Source organism: Anoplophora glabripennis, unplaced genomic scaffold (genome assembly GCF_000390285.2).
Source record: "Anoplophora glabripennis isolate ALB-LARVAE unplaced genomic scaffold, Agla_2.0 scaffold34, whole genome shotgun sequence".
NCBI lineage: Eukaryota > Metazoa > Arthropoda > Insecta > Coleoptera > Cerambycidae > Anoplophora > Anoplophora glabripennis.
Window position 1 is genome coordinate 985,250 of NW_019426074.1, and position 16,210 is coordinate 1,001,459.

The window sequence follows — 16,210 nt, forward strand, 5'->3', positions numbered from 1 at the left end:
TATTTTATTCACATATCAGTCTACTTCAACTTTTATCAAGTATGTTCTACACCTAAAGTTGTTAGTTTTTAAGATATAGCAACATTTCTGGAAAAACCTAATTTTTATTATTTTCGGTCGCACAAAATGGCTTTGGAAAAAACTGTCACATTGTGTCAACTTGTCAGTTCATAATTTCTCATTCCATTCTGAGTTAATTTTATTAGTTAATATTTATTTGTGGTATTCTATAAAATAATAAAAATTATGTTTTTTCCGAAATATTGCTATATCTTAAAAACTAACAATTTTAGATATAGAACATGATTAATAAAAGTTGACGATATGTGAATAAAATAGAACACTAAAATACAGGGTGTTCCATTCGGAAAATTTTATAAAATCAAGTTTAAACTTTCTAAAAATGATCGTATTATAAAAAATGCCCTGTACAAAATATCGATATTGGCTAATATAGGATCCTTTGTCTAACATTTGTCAACATTAATATACAAGGTTATCACATGGGAACAACCTTACTATTTGCGTGATAAATTAATTCGTCGTGCAAGTACGCATCATAGAATTACTCGTCACTGTAATAAATTTGTCATGCCAAGACACTGTTCTGCAATATTTCAACGCTCTTTTAGTTGCAATGCTGTAAAACTTTACAATTCTTTACCTGTAAATGTTACCTCTTGCTCCACTGTGACTAGTTTTAAAACAGCAATTAAGAAACACATTGTTACCCTTAAAACATAGTAGTGTTTATTTACTCTGTGTATATATATTTATGTATTTTTTTTGTAAAACGGGCGGTTAGAATGAGTAGCTCTGCTAGATCTCGCCGCCATTTATATGATTATGTTCAATAATTTGTTTTTCATATGAAAATAAAGGCATATTATTATTATTATTATTATTACTTGTATCGATTAATTGTTTAGCTTAGTTTTTTTTCATGGCACAACTGTTGGAGACATTACCTCTCTGAAATACGATTATTATGCCGAGTTCACAGAACTTGGACTGTAGCGCGCTACACGTCCCCACCATCGATTTTTCAAATGTTGGGTGCCGATCAAAACTGTATAGTAGCTTAGTTCCATATATTATTAAGCCCTCCTAATGTATGGGCAACATTTATCTAATAGCTGAATAGTAGTTGAAATAGACCTAAAAACATCATTATTAATAATTTTTGGCGTCAACTGCAAACCAAAAAAAATACCAAGAATTAAAAAATAAACAGAAGGTAAATGAGAAATAGTAAATGAATATATTGGAATTGTAACTTTGTGGGTGATATACGATAAAACATTATCATTTATAGTATATGGACAAGGTCTATTTTTAAAACAGAAGCTAGAAGAAAATGTGGGGCTGGTCAAAATTTAATTGCTGCAATGCAATTGAATACAGTTAACAAATACGTAATTTTTTTTCGCATGGGACCAGAAGCCTTTGAGTACTTGTTATCTTAATAGGGCCTCATATTGCAAAAGTCGATGTCGATGTTAGAAGAGAGCCAATTTGTCAATGGACTAGACTGGGTATTAAGGTCAGTATATTTATACTATATTACATAAATAAAATAAAGAATAATGCAAATGTATTGTTTTGACAGATGTCTTGCTGCCGGTGATAGCATGGTTAGCCCGTCCTATTTATTTCGTGTAGGAGTAAGTACTGTTTCTGAAATAATATCAAAAACAACGCAAGTGATTTGGGAAGTTCTGCAACTACTCTAGTTCTTCATCCTCCATCAGAAGTGCAGTGGTTAGAAACTAGTGGATTTAAGCATCGGTGGCATTTCTCAAACTGTATTGTTGCTATTGATGGGAAACATGTGGAAATACAGATATCTACGGTATTAACATATTTTTTAGATATAGATTAATATATAAAGAAATTTTAGGCGCCTCCTAATGCAGGAAGCGAATTTTATNAACATAAAAGGAGAGTGCCAGGCTCACCTAGAGCTCCTGCGGGGAAAGAGCATGGCAGAGAAACCCACGATCGTTGCTCTTACCACCCAAATATAAATACAAAAACAACCACTAACCAAAGGAATAAATTAAGATCCTTTGTTAATGATAAATAAGTCTTGTCCCATTTAATGTGTCACTAAATGTCATCTGTTAACCCCATATTAATCATACACTAATGAGCAATCGTTAACAATAAGTATAACAATTTTACCTTAGAAAAATATATGCCCTTGAGCATAAAGCAATGGAAGCTAAACATACAAAGAATTATTATCATGAAACATCTATAAACATCACAATCATAAGATTACACAGAACAATTAACAACAAAGGACTTAGAGAATATTACCTGCAATTAATACTGGTTAAACACTTAATTTTACACTACTTGGACACACTGCCCGCCGATCGTCTTGCTACCTATCTGCCCACTGTTCGCACTTCAACTGCCTATCTTCGACTATCTAGGCTTCCTTCGAGAATTTCCTACCTAAGCGTTAGTTTTTGCGCTTTCTTTTACCAACCGTCAATATTACTTTTTCATTATTATACAACACTCATGTAACAGGTGACGTCGAAGTTGATAAGATAAGTACGGTTTTGCACAGACGCCCCTTTGGAAGATAGTGATGAGACGAACATGGCTCAGAAATATCTTTCAACACACAAAGACGGACTTTCCTTTCATTTGAATTAATGTCGCAGAAAGTGTAAACATTTGGAAATGGTTTGTCTGGTATGTACTTTATAAGGTCCAGAATATAACGGGTAGAATTTGTAAACAATGTTCTTCGTAGCATTAGAAACAGGATCTTCACGTAGAAGTTCTAGATCTCCGACCAATACCGTTCCAAATGAAACATGTTTCTTTGACAAACGTCGTTCCGCTTAGACTCCACACTTCTAGGCATGACTTCGACCAAACCAAATCTTGACAGGAACAATAAGTGGTGGTCAGTAGACGCATCTGTTACCTCAGCAATGGTGACTATAGGAGGAGGTAGCTTAAGTGCTGCTACAGGTCCTTTAGCTGGCCGACTCGGTCGCCCCTCTCTGGAAATACCTACTCTGTCTCTGGGTTCGTTAGGAGTACTGACGTTGTTACTAACGCAGTCCTGGCTGCGACCGCTGTTAAGCTACTGTTGTGGCTGTTGCTGCTGGTGCTGGTGCTAGTGCAGTTGCCGCCCCTACCTTTGCCTCTGCTCCTGCTACGGCTCCTGCTACTGCTGCTGTTGCTAGACACAAAAAAAAATACTGCAGTACCATGCTATAACATAAACATCCAAACATCCCGATAAAGCTTTCACTGTACAGCGCCTATCCTGGTCACGGCACCATTCTGTATTATAACAACCCTAGGTTCGACAAAAAATAAGTAAACGTAGTTGTGGCCAGAAATATGTGATCGTCATAAGGACTACCTACGTTGTGTGTATCCATTTTTAATTGACCGGAAGGCGCTGGCTACTAACTTTGTAGAGGGGATGTATGGTTTAATTATATAAAACAAAAGCAGAGTAAATACACCTAACCTTTATTTACATACAATTCAAATTAAACATGTGACAAATAGAAAGAACAACAAAAACATTAACAACCGTTAAACATAAAAGGAGAGTGCCAGGCTCACCTAGAGCTCCTGCGGGGAAAGAGCATGGCAGAGAAACCCACGATCGTTGCTCTTACCACCCAAATATAAATACAAAAACAACCACTAACCAAAGGAATAAATTAAGATCCTTTGTTAATGATAAATAAGTCTTGTCCCATTTAATGTGTCACTAAATGTCATCTGTTAACCCCATATTAATCATACACTAATGAGCAATCGTTAACAATAAGTATAACAATTTTACCTTAGAAAAATATATGCCCTTGAGCATAAAGCAATGGAAGCTAAACATACAAAGAATTATTATCATGAAACATCTATAAACATCACAATCATAAGATTACACAGAACAATTAACAACAAAGGACTTAGAGAATATTACCTGCTAATTAATACTGGTTAAACACTTAATTTTACACTACTTGGACACACTGCCCGCCGATCGTCTTGCTACCTATCTGCCCACTGTTCGCACTTCAACTGCCTATCTTCGACTATCTAGGCTTCCTTCGAGAATTTCCTACCTAAGCGTTAGTTTTTGCGCTTTCTTTTACCAACCGTCAATATTACTTTTTCATTATTATACAACACTCATGTAACAGGTGACGTCGAAGTTGATAAGATAAGTACGGTTTTGCACAGTATCATGGAAAACCTTCAGGAATATAAAAAGATACAAGAAAGAACTGAATTTGTAAGCATGAGTATCAGCTATATCTATCTAAGAACATTTTTCCCATTTTAGTAAATGCAATTATTTCGGTTACCATGTCAAAGAGTGAAGTTTATACACGAGTACTACAACTCGAATTTTTTGGAAGAAACTAGAAACTTTAATTCCTTCTAGCTGCTAAATAAACAAAATTTTGTATAGACGTGGTTTTAGTTAAATTATCTATTTTATTTAGAACCCAAGAATATGTGGTTTATTGTACGCATAATACCCTGTATTGTAACCTTATTTATGTCCCCTTAATCTGTATTCTATTCTTAATAATATACCCGTTATAAACTATAATTGTGTGGTACTTCTCTATATTTTCATTTATAAAACAATCAATCATGTAGAAATAAAGTCATTACAGCACTAATACCTTTACGGCGCTAAGGGTATTGGTTCCAGCTGTAAAGCAGACTGTAAAACTCTAAACTACCGTACTTCATTTCAGTAAATCACATTTTTCCCGTTGGTTTCAGGTGTACATAGTAGTATTATAGTTCCTCCATCCTGGATCGTAAAACTGCCGAGAAAGGGAAGTTTCAAGTCAAGTTTGAGAAAATCTCCAAAGAAACGGGCATCCAGTAAAAAGAAAAATAGAGATAAGGTAAGGTTATTATGATTAAATTAAATCGTTTATTTTTTCTCAGCAACGTAGAACGGGACCAATATTTTACGAGACAAATTAAAATGGTCTTTATGGATACCTGCAACGACTCTGTACATAAATTTTAGCAAACTTCAGACGTATTTCTTTCCCCTTTTTAAACAGGCTAATTTATTTCCGAGCAAATTGTTTTTATAACATCTCCAAATCGTTTAGACTGCATTTAAAGGATTCATTTGCCTGCGGCCTAGGGCCACATGAAAAAAAAATTAAATACGCACTTAAAAATAATTTCCAATTAATTTGTCATCTATTTAAAATTGAATTTCAGAAGAGATCTGTTTGCAATTATTAATGCTATCAGAATTTTGACATTAATGTCTTATTAATATTACATTAAAATAGTTAATAATAAAAATTAAAATTCACAACAAATTTTCAAATATATTAACTTATCTACATGTCCCTATCGGTAAGTGTTCATAAGTACAAAAAGAAATGCGATATAAAAAATTCAGAGGTACGTAAGATGGATACGCTATTTAAAATCTTAGGAAAAAGGCTTTATTAGTAAAAATGTTCAAATGTTACATTCGAGACATAGTACGGTGTCCGTGCCTCTTGTTACTCATGAGTTATGTTTGTGGCATTGTCGATGATTTGCACTATCTTGTTCACTGTTAAATTTTGGTAAGCACACTAACCTCTTCAGGTAACTTTACAGAAAAAAATCCACGAAGTAGACCCTCTTTAAGATATTTACAAGCAAATCGTGAAAAAATATGACGTTCAAAAAAGCCAAATACGCACTATTTATCGCCCTGTATGTAAACGATATCACAGTATATCAAGATATATTAAATCAAAAGTCTCCCTTCTTTCGGGGTCATAATCCTACTTCTGTCTAATGGACGCCTAGTCCAAGCGCAATAATAACTGCTAGCATAAATCAATAGTACGAGGACAATTTGAAAAATTCTCGGCCTAACCATTGAAAAAATGCGGGTACCTAATTTGTGTATTTAATTTGCATTTATATATTAACACTTTCTCTTTGAACATCTACATATTATCCAGCGAAATTCTAGTGCTTCCTGCGTTCCCGGAAATCCTCAGAATACTTTGAGATTTTCGCTTCTTTTTCGAATCGAAATTATCAGCCATATTTCGCGTTCAATCGCCCAAACTGTCGACAGAATGACCGTAGACGTCCTTCACAGAATATCCAAAATATCATTTTCGAATTTTTTCGTGAAAGTTGAGCGAGGACTAAAGACGGAGTTGCCTTACGTAATCTAAAATGATAGCTACATTCCACGAGGGGGGTAAGTCAACAGCCATGAATCGCCCTAATCCGAGGATGTCAGAATCCATACCGAAAAGCAGTCCCTAGAAATGGCGGAACCATCATGAAGCGCGATCTAACGCCATTTCTGCTATCTTGTAGTTCCATAACCAGAGCAGAAGTCTCTAGATAGTGTGTGTAAACAACCCGACTTCGAAAGTGACCTTCCATACATTGAAGCCTTCCTTGCTTATTTAGAGGGAAATAAATCGCATATAGGTACTGAGGACTTCAGATGGCAGTTAAAAAAAAATGAAAACCAAATGTGTATAACTCTTTTTCTGAAAGCGTAGAAGGAATTCCGGCTTTACCATATAGATGCTTTATATAGCAGTTCCTTACTTGTGATATACCAATATTTTGTAAAAATTTACAGTAATAATCTGCCAAAATATATACTTACCGCTCAATACCTAGATCATCAATCTGTCGTCCAATCGTAGTATGTAGTAACTTTGTCAAAATATTCATAAACAATAAGTTACCACATGTTTACATCATAATCTTATTTAATAGTCTCCTTGCAGTTCAACTACAAGAAATAGCTACAAAATAAAAAGGAAAGCCAAAGACATACACCTTGGCTTAACAACTTTCTCAATTTACCGCCTAACTACGGTCAAATGGCACTTGACGAGTCGTGGCGAACTAGGTTACAATGAATTAATCAATTCGAATGATTCTGTAATTTTACAGGTGGTCTTTTACAAAATAGCTAAAACACTGTTTCCGGGTTTTAATACCTAAGTCACAAATAACTTTCGTTTTTATATCAACTGCTGTTGAACGAAGTTAAATTTAAAAAAAAAATGAAACTTTCACCCCCAATCCCTACAAGATAGTGGTGATAAAATCAATGATTTAACGATATATCGAACATTTTTTCTAAGACGTGGTTTCAAGCTTTTACTGCTGAAGTTGCTGCATCTGTCAATAACTTTAAAATTTACTTTGCAACATTTGTATTGTCTGCATTATTACATAATTATAAATAAGATTAAGTTCTAAATTACGTTAATCAAGAACACATTTATTATGTCTATTTTGAATATTTAAAAGTCATAGATTTCTACTACGACATATTATGCCGTTTCTTGAAAATCGGTAATATTAATTAGTTTATTTATTTACTTCCATTAAAATGTTCAATGTATTAGAAAAAAGTAAATGCTGCCATATACAATTATATATCTAAATCTCTAATTTGCTTTTTAAATGATTAGAAGCATTACAAAACAAATATTTATTTATTCTTATTCCACTTTTATTAGCTGATTTACATGTGGGTGTCTAAACTGAAATTTGGAATCAAATTACAATAGGTTTCGTGAATGCCAGTAACACAAATTTTTAAAGAACTTTAGTATTCCGCCTCCATAAAAGTTATCTTGTTTTCGAGAAAAGTATTTTTACGAGCAGTGGGCACAGTTCGGTTCCCAACATATAAAAAATAATAAAATTGCCAACTACGCTTTTATGTGATATTTATCTACAAGGTATCCCAGGGATGAGTTCCAAAATTTAAACCGCATATTTAACTCATTAAAAGTAAGAACTTTTGCCTAACAAACAAATTTGTTCGAAATCTGACATTTTTGTTCGGCGTTTTGTGCCCATTAAAATAACGCTAACGAGCTGCCTGTGAATAAAAGAAGTACCAAAGTACCCTATTGGTATACCTTACGTATAGCAATGTTTTATGGAACGATTCATTATATTAAAATTTTTACTATCATAAACACCACCACTAATTACCATTTGTTATTCACCAAACGTATCAATTTGCGCTTCAGTGGCAGGTAACAACAACTGCAATTTAAAAAAAAAATGTAATTTTGAAAACTAAAAGTTTAAAAATTATACAGGGCGTTTCAATATTAAATCAACAAACTTTGGAAGCGTGTTCCTCTGGTCAAAATAATTTAAAAAATGTATATAAACATAGAGCCGGAGACGCTTCGTTTCCGAGATACAGGATGTTTAGAATTCCATAAATATAATGATAATTTTTAATACCTTGAAAGCGAAAACAGATATTTAAGTAAAACTTGGTGTGACTTATGATTAGATTTTTTTGCACGAAAACATTGAAACTGAAGAGACAAATTCTAACAAAAATCTACAAATTCTTTAAAGTTACTTCTGGTCATGCTCAAATTATTCATTCATTTAGATTTTGAGTCTATATCTGATAATAATAAACGTTTATCTAAGTTTATGATATGAACAGCAACGCATTTAGAATATTTCTGTAGCTATAGCCATTAACAAGTTTATGAAGTGAACTTAAATAATCTGAATTTACCGTGAAACGGTAGCAAACAATAGAAGAACTCCAAGATAAAATATTAAATTCAAAACTCGTTCCAGTTCTCATTTTTTACAGGGTCGTACTGCTTTATTTACCGAATTCATTGAACTGCCTACCCATATCTTCACCACTTATAAGTGGTAATACTAATTACTGAGAGATATTGCGACAAACTATTTAATCATGTCACATCATGTTTTATTTAAATACAACTCACTTTCAAGATATTAAAAATTATCATTAATTTTTTGGAATCTTTAACACGCTGTATCTTGAAAACGAAGCATTTCCAGCCGTTCGTTTATATTTTTTACTTATTTTTACGTGAGGAATATGTCCTCAAAGTTTATCGACTCAATCCTGAAACACCCTGTATATATTAGAGAAAAACTATTCCTTTTGTCGAGTTAAATACATGATTAGAATGTTGGCACTCATATCTGGTACACCCAGTACATATAATATTTATAATAAATAACACCCAAAAAGTTTAAAGCGCATCCATATAGTAGATTATTTTTATTTTTAATTGTGCATGTATTATAATCTCATATAGCGAGGGTAATCCGAATTGGAGATACGACGTTATTAGAACATTATCATTTTCTTAACGTTTTTTAATTTACTTTTGTCTGACCTAAGTACATATTTTAACATTTATTTTTAAGACAATCACACATATTAAAGTTTTCTCATAGGAAACTTTATTAGAGAAGTAATCTAATATTTTCTTTAAATTCGACTCAGTTCATTACATGATGAATTATTATATGATAATGGTTTTAACTTATTAGGTAAAATTACTACTTTTTCATTTTTTAAATATTTTTATCCTTGTTTTTTGTTGTGTAGGCTAGGTCAACAATTTAATTAATAATTTTAATGTATTTGATTTTTTTAATATTGTAATGTTTCTAAATATTACTAATTTATATTATTATTATACAGTGAAAGCTCAATATTCGTGGGGGATACGTTCCGAAAATGTACCGCGAATACGGAATCTGCGAATACGGAGTGGCATTTTGTATGGAAATACAGCAGATACGTTCCAAGGTTGCAAATAATAAAAAAATATCATAGTAAAAGTAATTTATTGAGATAACTTTTAACAATATTAATTATTTTATCATGTTTATACAATGATTTAAAGAACTTAGGAATTTTTTCTTGTTTTGCAGCTAATGGCCTTTTAATTCGGATTGAGATTCAGCTGTGGCATTATCAATTTGCTTCTTAAAAACAAGACCTCTTTTCATAGAAGGATCAATTTTTATGAGGGAATCACAAAGCTCATTGGCCATCCGCAAACCTTCGCTCAAATTTTTTAAATTTAATGTCACATTAATCAAAGGCATAAGGCACGTGTAAGCGAGTGGCGTCAGCGGCGACTTTTGTCAAAGGACTTTCGGCTTCACCTTGATACTTACTTGTTTATTTTGACAAAGAAATACACATTATTCTAAAAATACAATATGTATCCTTAGTTTTGGATCCGCGAATACAAAATTTTTCACCCGTAAATACGGGAATCGCGAATAAGGAGCTTTGTTATTGTACATAAATTATCATTATTATTTATAGCCCTGAAGAAGATTTTGAATAAAATCAAAACATTGGCTTAGAAAATCAAGACCCTCTTTTCCTTGCCCTATTCCAACCATACATTTTTATTTAAAAAATATTAATCATTGAAGAAACATATTTTTCATTAGTTTTAGTGGTTTTAATATGGAACGTAATTTTCAATAAATATATGTCTTTTGACGATGGTTTTAGAAAATCTAGGCAAGTTAGAAACAATATCTTCTTCATTGTACCAGTTATACAAGTTTCCTCTAGATATAAGACAGTTTACAAGTTGACAGTACATTCAGAATAAGGAAAAAGAGCATATTTTTACCTCTTACTGTACCATTACGTTTCCTGAACTTTACACTTCTGTTGAATGTACAGAAAATCGCGTACGGTACTATAAACAAAATCACATCCCGCAGTACTATTTTCACATGCATTAATCTTAACTATTAAGGATTTTTACAAAATGCTCAACATACATTTCGATGTTTACATAGATGCCCTTGATTTCCGTGATTCTTTTGCTGCAAAAAATTAAAGGAATCAACGTTTTTATACCTTAGACCAAGGGTCGGCAACTGGCGGACCGCGGTCCAGGTCCGGACCGCGGAAGGTAAAATACTGGACCGCCAAAAATTTTTTGAAAGTATAAATTACTCGAATAAATTATTTAAAAAATGTTTTTTACGTTTAAGTGCCAATGTTATCATTTTTTCTAGTATTTTACAATTGTGTGTGTTTTGAATTTTTAATGGTTAGTAAGCAGATTAGAGTCCAAATTAAAATAAAAATAAGAAATATGAATTTTTTTCTGGACCTCGTTAAAAATTTTCAAAAGTATCCGGACCCCATCTAAAATTACTTGCCGACCCCTGCCTTAGACGGATTGTTTTGTGCTATCATAATATGTTAAAAGTACGATTTCTTTTTTAAAAAAAACTTTAGCCTTAAAAGCACTTACAGCTTACAGCCCATGCAGTTATTTAATGTTTTTCGAGTTGTTGGTGCCGTGGCCGATATACTTGGACTTTTATGTCTGCAAGATACTGAAAAATCATGGTATTTTAAATATTTTCATTAATTGAGCACCCTGTATATTGAAAACCAAACTTTTTGCTGGTATTGTGCAAAATTTAATCCAGTCACTGCAGAAGAGTCGATTTTAACATAGTAAAGTTTAAACTGATGCACTATTGTTTACGAGTTAAAATTTATCGGCCATGCAGCCGAGCTTACGGTTAATTGCAAACTGCTGTCAGATTCTCTTGATTGCAACAAACTTTGCATATAAATCAGCGTGATAATTTGGTTAGTATCGTTATGACCTGATTTCAGACACCAGGACAAGGAGCAGTGTTAAACAATGATAGTTTGGTAAACGTACTTAGAAATTCTATCGACAGAGTGGTTTCAGTGCAGGCAGAATCTTCGTAGTATTTGGAAAAACTTGTTAAAAAACTATTTACTATACCAACCAGTTTTAGGTCTGAAAAATATTAAGGAATATTTCAAAGTTTTCCAGTTAACCTTAGGAAAAATTGTATTTTACAGGGATTCCACTGAAACAAAAGAAACTCTAGAGAAAATAAACTTTGACACACAGGCACTAGTAAATTGGACTGATTCTAAACGATTCGTTTGTCAATCTGTTACCATTGGCAAATTTACTTCTATTTTGAAAACTGCAACAGTGATACCTTTTTATAAAAATACGGTAATATGTAACTAATTATAGACCTACATCTATTCTGAGCATGTTTTCAAAAACGTTTGAAAAAATCGTGAATTCTAGAATTGCGGAGTTTTTAGGTAAATTCTGCCGCATGTGAGTTTATTGAAAAAAATTATTTACAATTCGATGCTGGTAAAGATGTGGCGGGTTTGTTTTTTGATTTATCTCGCGCATTCAATTTATCAAATGCAACTTGTTTAATATGTGCTTTCGGGGACTATTTCTTGATTAGATGATCGTATAGAACAATGTTCGTAAAATTTAAAAATCACACTTCTGACCTGCATGATATGAACAGTGGAGTTCGCCAGTGATCGGTGCTAGCACCATTGCTTTACATACTTTTTATAAATGATTTACCTGATGATACTTCTACAATGATATCAGTTGTGAACCATGATGAACTTCATATATGGATTTACTAAAGATCTTGCCCAGAATTTTGTAAATTGATGTGAAAAAAAACTAAATTGTTAATTTAACAAAAACTGAATGTATCCACGAAACCTCCCTCAAGTTCATAAATTTTTAGGATTCTACTGTAGGAAAAAAAAACTCTTATGATGCGATATCTAAAATCGCTGCCTTTGTATTGTTAAATGTGTACCTACTTTGGCCTGGTCCATAGTCATTTGGTATAATGTTATTTTGTTATATAGGGTGTTAGAAGTTTGACTGCCTTAATTTTAACAGACGATAGAATACATTAAAATAAACAAAAAAAAACTTATATAACATGGGTCCTAAACTCAACCATTTCCGAGACAAAAAAATTATCAAAATCTCCAACTTGATGTACAAAAGTTCGATTAATTAAGGAATATTGACATAACTGCGTGCATAGAATACCATAAAATACAATGTTTATCACTTTCTCGAACTTCTGTATGCTTAATTCTAAAAATTAATTAGCTTTGTAACAAATTTAATATTCGATAAAATTCATATCGGCGCTGCAATTATTACGAGGTACTAAACAGTCCAGCAACCAGCAATACGCAGTTGAGTTGATATCTGGAATTTAATCGTGACGGAGTGTTTTTTATGTACCACTCGGCATTCAATTAATAAACACCCTGTATGTATTCATATGTTTGTCACTCTGTACTCCTGTGTAGATCGTTGTTTATACATTGTTTGTATGTCTTACATTATAAAATATCAGAAAGAACAAATAAATATTATTATTATTATTTAGAAACCAGAGAGAAGGAAATATTAATTAATTTAGCTAACCGCGTCTTGATACTTTTAAAGTATTCAAATAAATTTAAAATAATAAATGATTATATCATATGCAAACAGATATTTAGCACAATATATAATATTTACATTTATCTGTTTTTCAGACATGATTTAGATATCTTACTTTTTTTTCTCCAATAGAATAGTTACAGAACAGCTTATATATTAAATTTCAAAGTATACACGAATTCGAACATGAAAATCAATAAATTTTTTTATTCTTAAAAAAGAGTAAAATGAAGCATTTTTAAGCAAATTTATACAATCGACCCCTCAGGCCATGTTTCAGGAAGTGAAAAAGGCTCAAACAAACCGGTCTAGAAATATTTCATGCCTATGCAAGTTGAGGAAATTGGAAATTTTTACTCTATAATATTAATAGAAAGTATAAAACTTTTAATACCTAGATTATGTTAATTAAGGTTCAAATCTAGGTATATTTTTAGATATTAAAAATTGTCCAAAACTTTTATGTGACTTAGTAATTTATTTTCAGTTTTTACGAATTAATTTATTGGAATTATTAAGTTTGTTAACCAACTTTGTAATTTCAGTTACAAAAAGATATGACACCAAAACATTTTTCAAATTGCATCAGAAAGCATTAACAAGTATTATAAAAATACAGTTACGTATACTATACATATTAAAATATCGTATTATTACTTGTTATTAAAGTTCATGCTCCTGTCACATGTAGTTTAATTAATTATTATAGAGCCATATAGAGCTATCAGAGGCTAACTCCTGCAGATATTTTTAAAACAACGTTGACGACAGAGAGTGGTGAATTATTTCAACCATCTCAATGAAATTTAAATAATTTTTGGCTAGAAAATTACAGGTTAAATGTCGTTAATATTTAATAAAATACTATCTCTCCATTAAAATTTGTTTTGGTAATTCCTATGTATTATTTTGTATAATCGAATTTCAATATTTCAACATGCAATTTTTTTATTTTACAGATGTGGATGTTTGCTTATCTCTTGAATTAAAGCTCCATTGCCAGCATAATATTTATTTTTTACTAAATATGCGTCTATAAATTAAAATTCATTTAAAACCAATATATTTTTCAGCAACATTTAAAAATATACTTAGTTAAAAATTATATCTGCTTTGTCGTATCTACCACTATAAATGTGGCGCACGTATCATACTAATTCTATGTGACCACTGTTTTTAATACACATAACCAACATAATTTCTACATGATTGTAACATTGGTAATTTTAACATACGGGGTGTAGGTAAGATATAACCTACAAAGTATGTTATATGTTAATTGTCAATGCTACTGAATGTCTACTGGCACAAAGCATTTCTCGTCACATCTGTGGCATACTGATGAGGATTAATAACCTCGAAACCGGCCTATATCTGGTAATTCTACTGATGATTACTAGATATTGGAGTGTAATTCAGTGCTGGACGAAGCTTTGGTCCGTAGAGAAATTGTTTCCCACAATATCGTTAGTTAAAAACATTAACCGGCAGAGTGTTGATTTTATCAATTTTATCAGCATTGTTCAAATTATATTTAATTTTTAACTGAAACAAAGATTTACACTTTCAAAAATTTTAGCTTCATAAAAAAAATGTAATAAAATTTAACAAACGGGTTTTTTCAAGGGGAGCTGAGCCACGTTGTTAGATTTTCGCGTAGCGGTATCATCACTACGGCACTTTATTAGTGTAAGGTGTGAGGACCGACTTTAAAGGCTGTAATTCTTTAAAAATTAAATATCTCGCCTATTAAAAAAGTTTTAATAAGCCATTTACAATCGCCAGTAATGAATAGAACTCCACTTTCAACCCCTGTATAGCGATCACACCTCCCTAGAGATCCACTTCTTATTTGTGGAAGGGTGAAATGGGCGGTGACTATTAGACGCCTTCATTATAGCCATCTTTCTCTATCGTACGGATTTCTATGACTTACTTTATCGCTCTCACGTAACGGCCGATGAACCATGGGGACTTTCCGACCCTGTATATGACGTTAGCATAGCACAGTGATGGTTATTTTAATGTAGGTACAGCATGTTTTGGAAGAAAATACCATAATTTTGGTACTGGCACAACATTAGTCTTTTGTTTTAAGAATTAGGACATGAAAAAATATTTATTAAACTCAAATGGCAATATTTTTTGTAGAGAGCAATGTATTGCATTGAAATTTCGTACAGGTAAGTTTTTGAGGACACTAGATATGTCAGCCTTGTTAATTTTTTCACCACCTACTAGAGATCGCTAGCTACGATCTTCCCCCGAGGCATTTTATGACAACTTTTTGAGATTAGATACTTTACATAGCATGTCGTATATAATAATATACAATAATTTTATTTTACATAAAAAAGTACCTTTGCTAAAATTGTTGGTAACGCACCGTGAGAAAATGTTAAGTGTCCCAAAATCAGCTTCTATTCCTAAATATACAAAGTGGCCGGATATGAATGGGTCAAACATCAAAAGTAGCCTCCTTGAATGAAAATAAATCGATTATGTTCCAAGTTATCTTAGTGCAATTTTCATTTCTTAAAAAGTTATCGACCTTAAAAAATGTTTATCATTTTTTTTTAATTGAAGATATTTTAATGGAATTGGACGTTCTTTAGATAACTGAAAATAATGTTGCACCTAAAATGAAAAAACTGTTTTAAATATAGTTAGTAAGCTCTCTAAGTTTTAAACACCAAATTTCCTTAGAATATTGCTGCCCTGGAGATATGGTCTATGCGCTTCCACACACCCCGTATATTAAGGAATATAATAGTAGATAGATAGATAGGTAGATGGTAATTTATTTCCAACAGTAGATACATCTAATGACGGGAAAAAGCTAATACATTAAAAAGTATCTGAATTTATTATAAATAATAATTAATTAATATAATTTGTATTCAAGTGCTTGTGCAAAACAATCTGAAACACATTAAAACAATCAAAAATAATAAAAGAATAATTATATGAAGCATCTATCAATAGCAGACAGCGGTGACAGATGAACATCGCAACTACTACAGATTGAATTTAAATTATTTCAAGAAATTGATACAGGTGACCTCATAAAAATATTAGTT

The 16,210-nt window shown here is 32.0% G+C and overlaps 1 protein-coding gene across 7 annotated transcripts in view; it reads left to right on the top strand.

The window, feature by feature from the left end:
- The window catches only part of LOC108913671 (eye-specific diacylglycerol kinase), a 674,863-nt gene that overhangs the window by 544,765 nt on the left and 113,888 nt on the right, over nucleotides 1-16,210 (top strand). For all 7 annotated transcript variants that reach the window (XR_002763331.1, XM_018719260.1, XM_018719268.1 and 4 more), the window contains exon 6: nucleotides 4,783-4,910. Coding sequence is in view for 6 of the 7 variants with exons in the window: in XM_018719260.1 (XP_018574776.1) it covers nucleotides 4,783-4,910 (128 nt within the window). In the remaining variant the exon portion in view is untranslated. The remainder of the gene's footprint in view (nucleotides 1-4,782; nucleotides 4,911-16,210) is intronic.